Raw genomic sequence first — 14,323 nt, 5'->3', positions numbered from 1 at the left:
GCTCGAGGGCTCTGAGACCTGTCAGTAGCTCTGGCTGAGGATTGTGCTCAACCTCGTGTTGGTATCGTATGGCAGACACCATCACAAACGCGAACATGTTCATATTTGCCGGCCATAGCACGCCTTCACGTCCCTTGTGACATGAATCTTGCACTCAGAATTGACCTTTCAGCGCGGATTTTTCGATACGGCAAAGATGATAATACCATTTGCTGATGAGCAGGTCGTAGTTGAGCGCGAGTGTTGATAATGATATACTGTCGATCTCATCTTAGTTTTGTAAACCAGCCTCGGCGAACATTCGCCCGCGATGTCATCCTCCACCCCACTTGCTACTGTAGGCCACTACAACAATCTAGTTTTCCGAGAGCTAGAGAAGAAGCGCTTCATGTTCCCCATCAGACGAGCAGTAACGAAAGGCATCTCCTCAAACCGAACCTTCTCAACCACAGCAAGAATGTCCACCAAACACGAATGGATGGTCATCCTCCCCGACAAAGCCGGAGCACTAGCCGACAGGATGAAAGTGCGAGCGTAAGCACATATCAATACCGAGGACAATGCCCAAGCTCACCCCATCTGACTCAAGAGAGATAGTGACCACCTCCAAGCCCTGAAACCAGACACAGAGTCCGGCTTCTGGATCCTAGGCGGAGCAACACTCGATGAACCCATACAAGAGGGCCAAGGGCCGAAGATCAACGGGAGCGTGATGATGGCTTTGGCCGAAACGAAAGAGGAGGTCATGAACAAGGTGAAGCAGGATGTTTACTTTACGTCTGGGGTTTGGGATGAAAGTAAGGTGAGTGACGTGTGCTGCGAGGGCAAAGGCTTGCCGGATCGGGCTGACATGACTATGCCGTGTAGATTCAGATATTTCCCTTCAAGAGTGCCATTCGCTCTGCACTATGATCATGTATTGGGATCAAGACACAAGTTAAGTATCATCTACCTGATCTTAATCCTGTCGGAGGGTGTCCACCAACGTTCCAGACGACCCGTGCGGTATACCTGTCCCCGCCTATGCGCCATAGTAGGTTTCCGTGCCGGGAATACTCCTGATGGGAAGTACTAGTGGTGCTAGAAGCCATGCGACTTATGGGAGAGCAGATTCCTGCAAAGAAGAAACGGTTTATGACTTGATTTGCCACAGCGGTCCCAATGAGGTTGGTGTCTCTGCTGCATTTGCATTACCTCCTCACCCTTGTGGGTAGCTATCCTGCTCGCCTCATCTCTAAGCATATCTCCCCGCCTCAAAAGCCCCCTCCTCCCAGAAATTCGCACCCATAATATTGCCAGCAAACTCCGTCCCATCACACGCCCCGACCGCCCTAAGCGCACTCAACTGGCTAACAAACTTGACAAAAACATCGTCCTCGCCACCACTTTCCCTCCTCCAGATAAACACCCTTTCAACCTTTCCATACTGCCCCTCCATCTCCCGTCCAATCTCCCCATAAAGATCCTTATCCTGGATCTCCTCGTCAATATCAAGCCCGGTAAGCATATTGCTCAGCTTGATAACAGCAGACAACGGCCCATAAGGCTCGCCCTCATTCACTTCCGCCGCCCCGTCACCACCATCGCCAACAGCCACTTTCCGACGCTTCCCACCAACAAGCTTTCCCATATTTGCCGGGGCCGCCCAGCCTCCTCCCTGCACATCAGCGAGCTTCTTGCGCTTTTCGGCTTTCGCCACGAGGGCTGTAGTGATGCCTTCGTTGCCTTCGGCGCCCAGACCTTGGCCTTTTTCCCAGCCATATTTCTTTAGTAGACGCTCGGCAAAACCTTTTTGGCCTGGCCGCAATGAGCGCGGAGCGTCTTCCGCTTCGGCATCGTCGACCATGGTGGCGTCGTCTGCATTCACTAAGTCTGGCGATGGGAGCTGGTAGCGCACTGGTGCTCGGGAGATTGTGTTCCCGGGCTCTTCGGGCTCACCTGGAGGTGGTGGCGGGGGTGCCGCGGTATCTGCCGTAACTGCAGGTCCTGGCGGCACTATTGCTGCTGAGGTAGCAGCAGCTTTGGCTGCCTTGTGAGCCTCTACTTTGGCCTTGAACGCGGCAATTTTGGCCGCAGCTTCGGCCTTCTTCGCAGCAATATCGATGGCGGCCTTATCGTTCGCAGGCGATAGTTGCACTTCTGGCGTGATGATGGCAGGGGCAGCCTGTGGAGGCGGATTCGATGGAGCCTGGACGCCACCACCCATCTGCATGCGGCGAGCATATGCGTCCTCGCCAGTTGGGTCATTCGGCAACGACATGCTGGCAAGTGGTTCGTAGCTGTCGCTCTTGCCAGATGGCTGACTTGGAATAGCTAGAGGGTAGTAGTCATCGTCGTCGTCCTCGACGGCTGGCCTAATTGGCGCATTGTCGAAGCTCGGCGGAGCAAAGCTGAGTTTAGTAGGTGGTGCGAACATGTCTGGCAAGCTCGAGTCAGCTATGATCACGGAGTCTATGGGCATCAACCTACTGTTCGCGGCTGGCCTCGACTCGACCTCCTCGCTCCTAGCAGTACTCTCCTTCTTCGCCTCCTTCAACCGATGATAATACAATCTTGCCTTCCAGTCACGAATCTCCATCACCTGCTCATCGCTCCCCTTGTAATCGGCGTAGTTGTTGGGCAGGGTGGGGTCGTATATATCATCCCAGCTCCACGTTCGGGTTTCCTGCTGCACGCCACCCTTTTTCTTCTTCTTGTTCTTGCCGCCCCGTTCGCGCTTCGGTCGATTGTCGACATAATATTCGTCATCGTCATCGCCGCCGACCCAATCCTCGAAGTTGCTGCGCGGGAGATTGGGCTGTTGGGTAGGTGTGCTGGTCACGGGTGGGGTCTGTTTGTCTGGCGAGCTGGTCGAAGTTGGTCCAAGACTAGCAGTGGTGGTGCTGGAGCTGAGTGTATGCGAGGATGGCGCCTTCTTTTGCGCTGGACGACTGATCTTGGGTTGTGTCTGTGGCCGACGCACTGGCTGGAACTGCAGCGAGGCTTTTCCCGAACAAAAAAGTGAGCTTGACCGTCTCGCACTATTTCGCGTGTTCACGTTACGGTACCATCTTTCTTCTTTGCAGCTGCCGCCGCTTCTCCTTCCTCATCGTCCTTGGCGACATTGTACTTGAAAGGAGCGCTGGAGATGGTCGAGCTTGCTGCTTTCTCCTTGTTCGTGTCGAGCAGGTCTGCGTAGAGGGACAAGCCCATCTTCTTCGGTGCCGCCATAGTGTTTTCGCAAAAGTGCGCACCAATACGGTACCAAACAGGTTCAACAATTATATTGCGTTCACACGAACCAAGCTATTCAGCATGCATATTTCTTGGAGCAACTATACACGATCACAAGCTAAGATCGATTGGCACGGCCGCAGCCGCAGCTAGCATATATCCAATGCATTCACCGAAATGGAGACATGTCGGTTAAACCAAGTGAACATCAATCAATAACGCCAAGTCGAGGCTTCCTTGACATGAATAACTGGTATGTCAATCTAACTCACTCATACACCGGAAGTGTGATGGTAGGTCAAGCCCCGTATATAGAGTTTGCGATTCGAGCCATCGATGTAGGCCATCGATATCGTGACGCCATTGGCCAGTGGTCATCGACATTCAACTTCTCTCCATGGTATACCCATATTCCTCCGCCATGATATCGTGAAACCAAACTCACAATGGCTACAGCAGCCGCCACCAGCCTCTCCATCACAAATCCACTAGTCAAATACCGCGCCCTCGTCGCCACCCAACAAGTCGTCCCCGACCAATCTCAATTCCGTCTCGCAATCCATCTCCAGAAACTCTACGATCGCCTCAAGGACTACGAGCCCCAAGTCGAGTACAGTACCCGCCTGGACCAGATCTCACAAGCCGTGCGAGCGCAACAAAGTGCCGGACTACCGGTCAACAGCGAAGATGTCCCCACCCCGTCTGCCCGGACTACCAGGCAGAGCACCTGGCGATCTTTCTGGGCGGCGAAGGAGAAGAGAGATAGTCTTGCCTTGACAAGACGACTCACTAATCATGAGGCCGCGATGCAGCTTTCCTCTCCCAAGGGCCTGATGGTTCATGGTGAGGTGGGTACCGGAAAGTCCATGCTCATCGACCTCTTCGCCGACTGCCTGCCGAACCGCAAGAAGCGGCGATCGCACTTCAACACTTTCATGCTCGAGACTCTAGCGAAACTAGAAGCCTTCCGCCGAGATCGGGAGATCAGTCGTCAGGCGGCGAGTATCGCGATAGAAGACGATTATTCCCTCCTCTGGCTGGCAAAGGACATGGTACAGTCCCACCCCATTCTATTCCTGGATGAGTTCCAGATGCCGGACCGTGCGGCAAGTAAGATCCTGACAAATCTCATGACCTCGTTCTTCCATCTCGGCGGCGTACTAGTAGCAACCTCGAATCGCATGCCCGAAGAACTAGCCAAAGCAGCTGGGATGGACTTACCCGCTCCCGCTCCCTCGAGACTACAGTCACTGGGTCGACAATTCTGGTCAAGAAGGAAATCGAAAAGTGATGCTCTCTTCGGTGGCGAGAACGAATTCTCTGCTTTTCTAGATGTGCTGAAGGCAAGGTGTGAGGTCTGGGAGATGAATGGCGGGAAGGACTACAGACGGATCGAAAATGGGAGCATTGCGCCCGTCAAGCTCGAGGATGTGGAGAGGGTGCTCGAAGAGTGGAGGGAGGATGAGCACAGGGACTTGCAGCACGGTGCTGGTATGGCTGGGTGGCCTGTTGCTGACCTTGAGACCGAGCAGGCTGAGGTAGCTACGATCAAGTCACCACGATTCTACAACACTGTGGCAGAAGAGGATAGCACCATCGCTGTTGCCATCTCTTCTGCGACTGGCGAGACACATCTGGACAACACACCCTGGCAACCAACCACTCTCAAAGTCTACGGCCGCACAATCACAATCCCCTACACCTACAACGGCACTCTTAAATGGACTTTCGACGACCTCTGCAAGGGCTCCTTCGGCCCGGCAGACTACATAACCCTCGCTTCCACATTCCACACCCTCATCCTAACCGACGTCCCTATCCTGACCTTCGTCATGAAAAACGAAGCCCGACGCTTCATCACCCTCCTCGACGCCTTATATGAATGCAGATGCAAACTCTACATCCACGCCGCCGCAGGCCCAGATGACCTGTTCTTCCCTGACAAGGACGGCGCAGAGGAGGAAGGCGATAGTGTATACTCCGAGACAATCTCAGAGGTATACCAAGATGCTACCGCGCCTTTCCGGCCGAATATCCTAGGTACTAATCCGAATTACGCTGAGCCGGATCCCGAGCCAGACTACACGCACGCTCGACTAGCCGGTCTGCTGAACGCACATCAGCTCGAAGACGATCCACCCAATAAGCCGGAGAGGAAAGGCGGTGCCTTCAGCCGATCATTCGGTGGGACAGATGGTGAAATAGAGCGCGGACCTATTGATCCGGATGAGGTGCGGTATTCTGCCCCGAGCACGAGGGGACCGGACTTTGGCAAGACGTCCAAGTTCACCGGCGAGGACGAGATGTTCGCCTATAAGCGGGCGCAAAGCCGGTTGTGGGAGATGTGTGGCGCGAAATGGTGGGCACGGGAGGAAGAAGGGTGGCATCGGCCCTTACCCGTCGAAGTCCGAATGTGGGAGAAAACGGTCCTCGAACAGCAATCCGCAGCCGCCGCCGCCACAGCGGCAGCCATGAGCATGCCCGTTGGCGTCGCAGGCACCATGACACCAACCGACATCGGCATGGGGCCAGCAATAGAAGACTCAAGCCGGGACTCGCGAAGTTTCCGGCGACGCGAAGAAGGTAGTAAGATCGTGGAGGAGGAGAATACTAGTCCCTGGCGGAATTCGAAGGAGCCGCCGCCGAGGTTCAGTCTGAGCCATATTTGGGGGACGACGAGGTGGGGCCCTAAGGCTGGGGCTTGGGGGCAGGGGGTTGAGGGGTTGAAGGCTAGGGAGAAGAAGAGGGGTGGGGAGGGGAAGTAGTGGGGGTTGACTGCGGTTGTGATGATATGCATGTAACGGCATCTCCAGCTCTGTCTCTTGGACAGCCTCGGGCCAGGAACGATGCTGTCGCAAGTAGTCCGCCCACGACCCCTGTGGACGGGTCGAGATCCAACGCTGGGATTGAAGACATACTGACAAGCATTGAAAGACACGATGGCGAGCACCACTACTGTCACGATGCGGTATCTAGACGTGTCAGCAGGCAGAACAGCAAGCCAAGTGCTCTTCATAGGCCCTTCGTGCAAGTACGGAAGACCAGATATGAACGTATGCATGTAGACTTGGATAGACGTAGTGTCAGGATACAACTGTAAAGATCTAGAATCATACCATGTCCCTCTCCGTCTTCTCCTCTTGATCGAGTTCCTCATGGAAGATCCCACCATCGCCGTATCTTGGGGGATGACTAGATGTGCGAGTGTGACCGCCGGGCAACGGAGTATTTGTAGCACTTCTGTCCGGAATATCACGATTCGTATGCATCTCTCTCTCCTCGAGCGGCGAGTGGTATTGGTAAGCGTGGGGCATGATGCTCTGTTTGCCCGCTGCTTGTCGTTGCCGGAGGAAGAAGGATAAGGTTACGACGAGGTGGGTAAGATAGCTAGCAACCACATCAACGATTGTATCCTGGCAGCACAGGCATGAAAGACTGTACTTACAGTACGCCCATCACGAGGACACACCAAGTGACATACCAAGTCACAGCCAACCCACTACTCCAATAGCTCCTCGGATCCCACTGTCTCAGCTCAAAAGCACACCAGCCTGCTTCCGCAGAAGTAGTGTTGAAGCGGCTGGTAGGCAGGATACAGGTTCCCTGTAGCGAGAACTGGATAAGCCATGCAAGTAATCCGAGGCCGCCGCAAACCAGTGATAGGATGGGTCGGAAGGGTTGGCTAGCGCGATGTTGCAGAATCTCGAAGACGCTTACGGCGAGGAAGATGAGAGGAATGGGGCAGTAGAAGAAGACGAGGCCGCTGGCGACCCGTTAGTCCCAAGTACACAACACAGCAGTCTTGTCCAAAGATTGCCACTCACGCTCTGTCCACGACGATAGTCCCTTCCTTGTGCAGTGGTTCCGGCGGCCCGCCAGGCTCCCCATACCATCCATAGTCTATCCTTGCCGCAACGAAAGTGCCCACGATGAAGAAAGCAAAGTTGCAAAATGCGATGACGGCGGTGAGGACGAGCAGGACACGCTGGGGCCCATCCTCCACACTCTCGCTGAGTAGAGTAGCTTGTCTCTTTAATCTCGTCGGGTGAAGTAGCGAGAGCCCGACCATCGTCTCCCTCCGCTTCCAGAGCGCAGACCTGTTGAGGTGAAGGGTGGTGTGAGGAAGGTGAGAAATGCTGAGAAGAAGCAGGACAGCGACGATAGCTTACCGTAGGACGTCAAGTAAAAGGCAAGCTACTGTATGTCCTCGTATCTGTCCGCCAACCTACCGCACGGGAAGGATCGAGGCAGCGAGATTGGTGAAACATGCTTCCCATAAGCCGATCCCATTCAGCTGTTGGTTCTCACACTGCAACACCGATACGGACCGCCACGCCTATCTAGGTTCCCACATGCAAAGATCATGGCGTCGGGCGGTCCCTGTGAACGCGTGAGAGGTCTTGAAACAAGTTGCAGTCAGCATGCAGACTGCAGCACAAGGTTCGAGGTCGGTAGTGGTGAAGGTGCAGCGAAGTGCAGATCCAGTTGGTGGCGCTGGGCCACGGACGAGTCGCAGAGTCAGAGGTGAGGCTGAGGGTCTTGGTACATGCATCAGGCTGTGTTAATCATAGGTGATGTGTATGTATGGGATTACGCGCCGAGCCGTCGCTCGACGGCCAATATACTATAGCGCCATGGAGTCTTGCCTGAAGAAGAACGCGATTGCTATATGGTACTGGAAAGCTCGTGAGCCTTGCAGCCCGAATCACGTATTACCGAGACAGCAAAGAGCACTACCCAAACAAGGACAGTGCTTTCTCGAAGCTCTGTGATGTCGACTCTTGCTGACCCACCGAACGTGTATTGGAAAGGCAACAAAGACGGATCATTGGAAAGGCCGTTCGTTAAGGTATACTAGCTTTTACTACCCATATACAACAAGGTCACTTGTCTCGTCGAGCGCCAACACACCCTTCCACAAGGCTTGTGTCTTTCGTACGCTTGACGATATCCGCTGATAGGGTATCTATGATACAGATTACCGCCCATATGCCACAAAGTAAATTCGTCTCTAGCTGTCAAGCCAATGGTTGGAAAAAGAACTTTCGACCCGTGAGGATCTGACCGAGAAGACCAACTTTTCTATACATGCGCCTTTGCCCACTGGGAGTCTATTGCGGGCGCCGACGCTGGTCCTTGAAGAAGGCTTTTATTGATGGCGTGATAGTCGTGATAGATGTATGCTTGCGTGAGGGCAGAGATGCTCAGATGCGGAACTCTCAATGCTATGCTGCTGGATGTGTTTCGTGATTTCGTATTGATTCGTGATACGCGTAGATCTGATTTCTATGAGGTTGTGCTATCGCTTGAAGCTGAAGGCCGAACGACCTCCGAGCAGCGATGCAGGATCGGTGAAGAGCTTGAGGAGGGCCTGCTTGCGTGTGGGCTGGGGCTGGATCCTGGCGTACTGGACCATCGGTGCCATGATGGCTTGTTCGTCGATGTTGTTAAATTTGAGAGTCTTCTCAAGACTTGGTACCTTGGACAGTGGTTGTGTCTCGCCCAGGGGTTGGTGCCTTGTGGTGTCTGAGCTAACGCCGGCTATGGCATTTGCCTCTTGGTGGAAAGCCCGCCATTGGTCATCAATCTCTGCCCATTTCTGCTCGGTATAGCTGTAGACCTGTGAGGTGGGTCCATGGTGCTCGGCAATCCGAGAAGCTTGGCGCATATACTCCACTCTCGCCGACTCCCAGTCGTCCAAAAGTCGTTTGCAGGTCTGCAGGTCGCAGACATTGGGTAGGTAGGGCTCGGGCGTGATGTGGAAGTTGGCATGCCCGAGCTTAATAGCCCAAGGATCCGACTCTTCGGATATTGCCATGTGTGGGATCTCAGAAGATGGCCGCAGTGCTTGAGCGGCCCGAAGCACTCCAAAGGACGTAATGGATGGTTGTGATGATAGCGGTGGAGTAGGTAAGGCACCATTGAGTGGCGTCATCGCAGGCGTGCCCAGTACCGATACTGTCGAGCCGGGCTCTGCCACAGTTGGGGACTGCAAGGGCGACTGCAGCTGTTCTTGCGAACCACCAAAGAAATTGTCGCTCATAGGTGGTAACAGTGGAGTGCTAGCAAGCTCCTGTGGTTCAGGAGAAGGCTCTATCGATGGCGTCTCGGGGATCATGATTTCAGCAGGCTTTTGTGGCCTGGACATTCCTCGAGGACGACCAAGCACATTCTCCCTGTTCTGCACGTCCACTGGTGTGATCGGTGGTGTCATAGCTTGCATATTGTCGGATGTGTATGGCGCGACAGCTCGTCGAAGCGATGGGCTTCGTACCGAAGTCGCTCTCGAAGCTGGTGCGCTCTGGATAGTAGTATTGGAGACCGACATCGACGGTCTGCGATCTTTCCATTTCACTGATAGCGATGGCCAACGTCTACTGAGTCGTGCGGTCAGGCTGTCTGCGGAGTGCTCACCAGACCGTCGTCGCTTTGGCGATCGAGTCCCAGAGTGCTCGCCAGCCATCAAGTAGTCGTCGCCCGGCGTCCATTCTGGAGTGGCTGTTGTGGGAGATGCCACAATCGCCTGTGATAGTCTTGGCGTCTGCATATGCTCGCAGAATGGTGTATCGCCTGCAACAGTCAGTACTGATCTTTGCCAGTCATATGCCTTCAGACTCACAAATACATAGTGGCTCGTCCGCCATTAAATTCGGGGCATCGAACATGGAGCCATCGCGCTCTACAGGGTCTTCCGCTGGGTCCTCCACAAGATCATGCAGAGCCGACTTGTTGACATTCAGTGGCGAATCTGGCGCAGCGGCCAAAGATGAGCTCGAGCTTGGGCAGCGGTTGTGGCTGCGGTTGGAGAACGTGGATGTGATTGGCGAGGAGGTTGTAGAAGCGCCAGACGAGCTGCGCGAGTGTGTCGGCGACATATGTTTGGGATTCTCTAATGCTGCCATGGTTGATTCTTCATGCCTTGACATCGACAGCTTCGGGAAAGAAAAGGAGCGCACCCTGCTCATGATGTTTATTTTTCATACGCTGGCACCTACTGCCAACTTCCAGACATGTTGTATATCGTATTGATGCATGCACGTTCGGAATCGATCTAAGTGGCTTAGTTCTATCGCTAGAATCGCTCATTCGCCGGGAGATGGTGCGTTGGCACGAGTCGCGTCTCTTTCAGATTCCGGTTCCTGGGTCGGCTTCTTATTTGTCAGGTTTGCGCCTCTGCAGATGGCGTACAGACAGGATGGCACACGAGGAGGGGATGGTGGTGGATAGGGAGCAAGAGACTGACGACGACGATTGTCGCAGACACGATCGACACGCGCAAGCAGCTGCAGAAGGACGAAGCTGTCAAAACTCGCGAGTGCTTGTGGGATTTCCTGGCTAGTAGGTTGGTGAGTTCTTGTGGGTTCACGCTAGAAGAGTCCGGCACGGCAACATTTCCAGGTACCGGATTGGACCGCATCAAAGTGCACGCATGAGAAAAAGCCAAACCATTGCCCGATCGCTTACAGAGTCTTCTGCAGGTCCGACGGCCGGGATCGATGTCCTTGTTTCCGCGGCGCACTTTCGAATTGGTGAGCTTTCAATCCATCACACATTCGTTACACAAATACCCGGCAACCAAGTTTCCAACATTTGGTGACATGTCCGAGAGAGTGCGCCGTAACCGAGACAGCTACTAGACCAGACGGTCGACAGACTAGAGGCGTCACAGAAGCTTCGCGACAGCTGCAAGTCCGTTGCGACTTCGGTGCCGGACAAGCTCTCCCTTGTCAAAAAGCGATCCCGCCGAGGCACCAACAGCTGCAGTAACAATCAAAAAGCATTCCCGCCCGCATAAAATCCTGATGATGCGGTTATGCTGCAGACGTCGGCGTACTGGGCCTGCTGTCCGTAAGGAAATAGCCAACGAGCCACATTTGAGCGACTTATTGCCTAAAAGAAGGCATGGAGTTGCTGGTAATTCATTAGAGGGTCGCTGCCGCGCAAGGTCGATACCTGTCTGTTCCACGTTGCGAATAATGTCTCGTGCGACCTAGCGAGACGATGCGCCGACTACCTGTCATCTATCTTCCCCCACACAAGGGAGACTGCGCTTGCTTGTGTTACTGTCGCAAATAGCAATTATTCGTGTGCCACCAGCCAAACAATTCACTCGATCGAGGTTTGGTCCTGTCTGTATGCAGGGTTGGACTACGCGGGCGGCTGTACAACCCGTGACTGCTCAATGTTCGAGATTGTGCTCTCGACTGCATTCGTCAGTGGACGCTGTGGTTCTGTGGCTCAATCCAGAGCGTCCAACCTTGCTTCTTTCGAGCGGTTGATAGAATGGTCACATGAACGGGTAGAAAGTGATTGAGCTGCTTGAAAACGTCTTGGCATCGTAGAGGCCTCGTCAGCCACCGCACTCCAGCTTGTCTGCAGGTTCGACGCATCTCCACTGCGGATCTCCACAAGCGGCTAAACTGCGCTTGCTGCCCTCATAGTAATCATGTTGATGAGAATGCAACCTCAGTTCTAGCGACACAGTGCGAGCATCGCTTGTCTGCAGTTTGGTACGTGATCTGAGTGAGAGCACACAAAAAAAGTCGCTGCAGATTCGAGAAATGAATGCTGTAAGAAAAACCATCCATCGTCACGTCACCGTGCCCAACCATCGAAGGGATGGGGTGGAGAAACGGTTTTCGCTGCAGCCCCGCCGTTTGCAAACGTGGCCAACTGCCTCTACCCGGAGACCACGCTGCAGCTAGATACCTCGCTTATGCATAATGATCCCTTGATGGCTTTTCTGCCGGCAAAACGTACTGGTCAGTGGGAGGAAACGACCAGGAGGATGGGAGAGTGGCTGGCAATCGTGGTTCACAACCTTGCGCTATGTATCGCGATAGCAGATGTTGATCGCTACGATATTGGAGATGCGTATCAAAGCCGAGATATCGACGACTGCCAGACTGTCGATTGGTTGTGGCTGCGATTATGCGATTCATTGCTACCTCCTGGCAAGATATGCAAAGTCGTCCTGCTACCGAGCATGATCGAAGTTGGGCGCACTTTCTGGCAGAGCATCCGTCCCTCTGCGGTCGGTACTGGCAGCTTGTGTTTCATGTGTGTGAATGCCGTGTTGTTCGATGCGATCGCTCCGGACGCACCTGCAGATGCACCCTTCGCTATTCGTAGATGTGCTTGCATCTTCGACGAGCTCGCGCGGCGGTAGTGGAATGCGTAGAGCTTGGCACCATATGCAATGAATCGCCTACTCAAGAGATCCAATAACGCATCCATTGTGCTTTCTGCTCGTCCGAGCCTTCGAACTGTTGAGGGTCAGCATATCGGCATCGGCAATACCTGCACTTACCTCACCTTGAAATCAACTCTGGTGATGTCTTCAAAGCCTTCCTCAACACGCGGTTCACGATGCCGAGCTGTGAAGCCGGTGAATGCCATCTTTGGCAACATTGTTCTCTTCTCAGGGTTCATCTGCAAGCGGTCAGCAACCGCCAGCGCGGCAACAACCTGCCACGAGGAAGGTAATTTGCACAAGGACTGACCAGGTGGCCGGTAAGAGCTCTCGCTGTATCGTTATGCTCGCACAGCTTTGCCGATGCAGTGAAGTAGACCAATCGGATCGGGACCTTCATCTTCCTGGCCACTCCTATCCAAGCGGCTCGTGTTTCAATATCTGCATTGGTATTATCAACCACAACAGGCTGACGATCCTCGAGGCACTGTGTTGCGACTTTGATACATTTGTCTCGTGACTTGAGTATATCTTGGTTCACCCTCTCATAACCCAAAGGCTGCATATGCTGCCAGTAAAAGGTAGACTTGCCTGCACCTGGACTGCCACAAGATAGCACGAGCTCGACGTCGTGCTTCTTCGTAAACACGATTGGTGACACATCTGTCTGCGCTGTCAACTCAACGTTCACATAAGAAGCTGGGTCGAAAGTCCGAATGAATGACTTCACTGGCTCGCCTAGAAAGTACTCCTCGGGAGTTTGGAAAGAAATCCCAACGTTAGCTGCGAAGTCTCGATCCGAACATGCGTGATCTTTTCGCGTGCCAGAGGCTTTATCTGCTTCACGTCCAGCAGCATCTCCAACGAAAACACAGTTCTCGTGATCGATGTCCCCATCATCGGACAAGCCATAGTCCTTCAGCAGTTGTTGCCACATTCCAGTTCTCGGCTTACGCGACAAGTCTGGTCCAGTGCCAGCATACAGTGTAATCGGAAGCTCCAGTGTATTTAATACTGCTGTGACTTTGCCTTTGAAGTTGTTTAGACTGCGCATGCCATCCTTTGGTGCCTTTGTATCTGCTCGGAGGCTGACTGCACCTTGGTTGCTGACTATGACAACAGCATAGCCATCATGATGCAACTGCTTGAGGCGACCAGGTACAGTCGCATGCCACCATCGCCAGTCGTCAGGAGCCTTGCTGAATCTATTACCAGATTTCGTTGCCACAATCGTGTCGTCAAAGTCGAAGGCGGCAATCTTCAGGGGTCGTGGTCGCTTGGCTGTGACAGCATCTTCGTACCGCGCAACAAGTATTGTTTCCGCGCTGACATGAAAGATCACCTTCTCCGGTGATTTTTGTGATGTAGGCTTAAAGAAGTTGGCAACGACATTGCTGTTTACTGTGCCAGTTACTTTTCGTTTTGCTGGCGGTGGTGATATATCTCTATCGGTTGAGGTGACTCGTTTCAGCGAGGCCGGCGGCATAGCTACAGAGCTGAAGCATTTCTGACGAGATTGCACTTGGATGTTTGGTCCTCTTGATTGCTTGGTGTATATTTTCATGGATCTTGCATACAGGGCTTGTTTGTGTTGGACCAAGACGCGCTACCGCTCGTAGTGGGGGCCTGAACTTCAATCTGCCTCCATTGGCTGTTCTCAAAAGAAGCTGCACTCTGTCACCGAAAACTACAGTTTAATCTTAGGGCATACACACAGTAGTGACCAAAGGCAAGATTTGTCTATCGGCCGTGCTCATGCTCACTGTCCACGCCTACTTCCACACTTACATTACACCCGCTGAGTCGCGATATGAATGGAAGCAACAGCTTTACACAAGATGAAGTTGCCACCAGCGGCAAGAGCAGCAAGACCAGAGCGCGGTGCATCCTGGAAGCGATGATGAATTAAGTCTAATC

At 53.5% G+C, this 14,323-nt stretch overlaps 6 protein-coding genes across 6 annotated transcripts; 2 read left to right on the top strand and 4 right to left on the bottom strand.

Moving 5' to 3' along the window:
* Positions 1-310: 310 nt before the first annotated feature.
* On the top strand, positions 311-912 carry LTS14_004834 (uncharacterized protein; the record flags this gene model as incomplete). Its single annotated transcript, XM_064837534.1, has 3 exons — positions 311-534; positions 598-802; positions 868-912. The coding sequence occupies 3 exons, from the start codon at positions 311-313 to the stop codon at positions 910-912; spliced, it is 474 nt and encodes a 157-aa protein (XP_064694857.1).
* Positions 913-1,234: 322 nt separating this feature from the next.
* LTS14_004833 (uncharacterized protein) lies at positions 1,235-3,210 on the bottom strand (the record flags this gene model as incomplete). Its single annotated transcript, XM_064837533.1, has 2 exons — positions 1,235-2,982; positions 3,048-3,210. The coding sequence occupies 2 exons, from the start codon at positions 3,208-3,210 to the stop codon at positions 1,235-1,237; spliced, it is 1,911 nt and encodes a 636-aa protein (XP_064694856.1).
* Positions 3,211-3,659: 449 nt separating this feature from the next.
* Positions 3,660-5,978, top strand: LTS14_004832 (uncharacterized protein; the record flags this gene model as incomplete). The annotated part of the gene is made up of 1 exon (XM_064837532.1): positions 3,660-5,978. The coding sequence occupies one exon, from the start codon at positions 3,660-3,662 to the stop codon at positions 5,976-5,978; it is 2,319 nt and encodes a 772-aa protein (XP_064694855.1).
* Positions 5,979-6,323: 345 nt separating this feature from the next.
* On the bottom strand, positions 6,324-7,282 carry LTS14_004831 (uncharacterized protein; the record flags this gene model as incomplete). Its single annotated transcript, XM_064837531.1, has 3 exons — positions 6,324-6,600; positions 6,659-6,976; positions 7,038-7,282. The coding sequence occupies 3 exons, from the start codon at positions 7,280-7,282 to the stop codon at positions 6,324-6,326; spliced, it is 840 nt and encodes a 279-aa protein (XP_064694854.1).
* Positions 7,283-8,512: 1,230 nt separating this feature from the next.
* LTS14_004830 (uncharacterized protein) lies at positions 8,513-10,115 on the bottom strand (the record flags this gene model as incomplete). Its single annotated transcript, XM_064837530.1, has 2 exons — positions 8,513-9,783; positions 9,833-10,115. The coding sequence occupies 2 exons, from the start codon at positions 10,113-10,115 to the stop codon at positions 8,513-8,515; spliced, it is 1,554 nt and encodes a 517-aa protein (XP_064694853.1).
* A 2,310-nt stretch (positions 10,116-12,425) lies between these two features.
* pnk1 (DNA kinase/phosphatase Pnk1) lies at positions 12,426-13,892 on the bottom strand (the record flags this gene model as incomplete). The annotated part of the gene is made up of 3 exons (XM_064837529.1): positions 12,426-12,479; positions 12,529-12,645; positions 12,717-13,892. The coding sequence occupies 3 exons, from the start codon at positions 13,890-13,892 to the stop codon at positions 12,426-12,428; spliced, it is 1,347 nt and encodes a 448-aa protein (XP_064694852.1).
* Positions 13,893-14,323: the final 431 nt, after the last annotated feature.

Source organism: Recurvomyces mirabilis, assembly GCF_035927965.1.
Source record: "Recurvomyces mirabilis strain CCFEE 5264 chromosome Unknown scaffold_11, whole genome shotgun sequence".
NCBI classification, from domain to species: domain Eukaryota; kingdom Fungi; phylum Ascomycota; class Dothideomycetes; order Mycosphaerellales; family Teratosphaeriaceae; genus Recurvomyces; species Recurvomyces mirabilis.
Note: the sequence above shows the minus strand (reverse complement) of the source record. Positions and strands in the feature narration are given on the sequence as shown.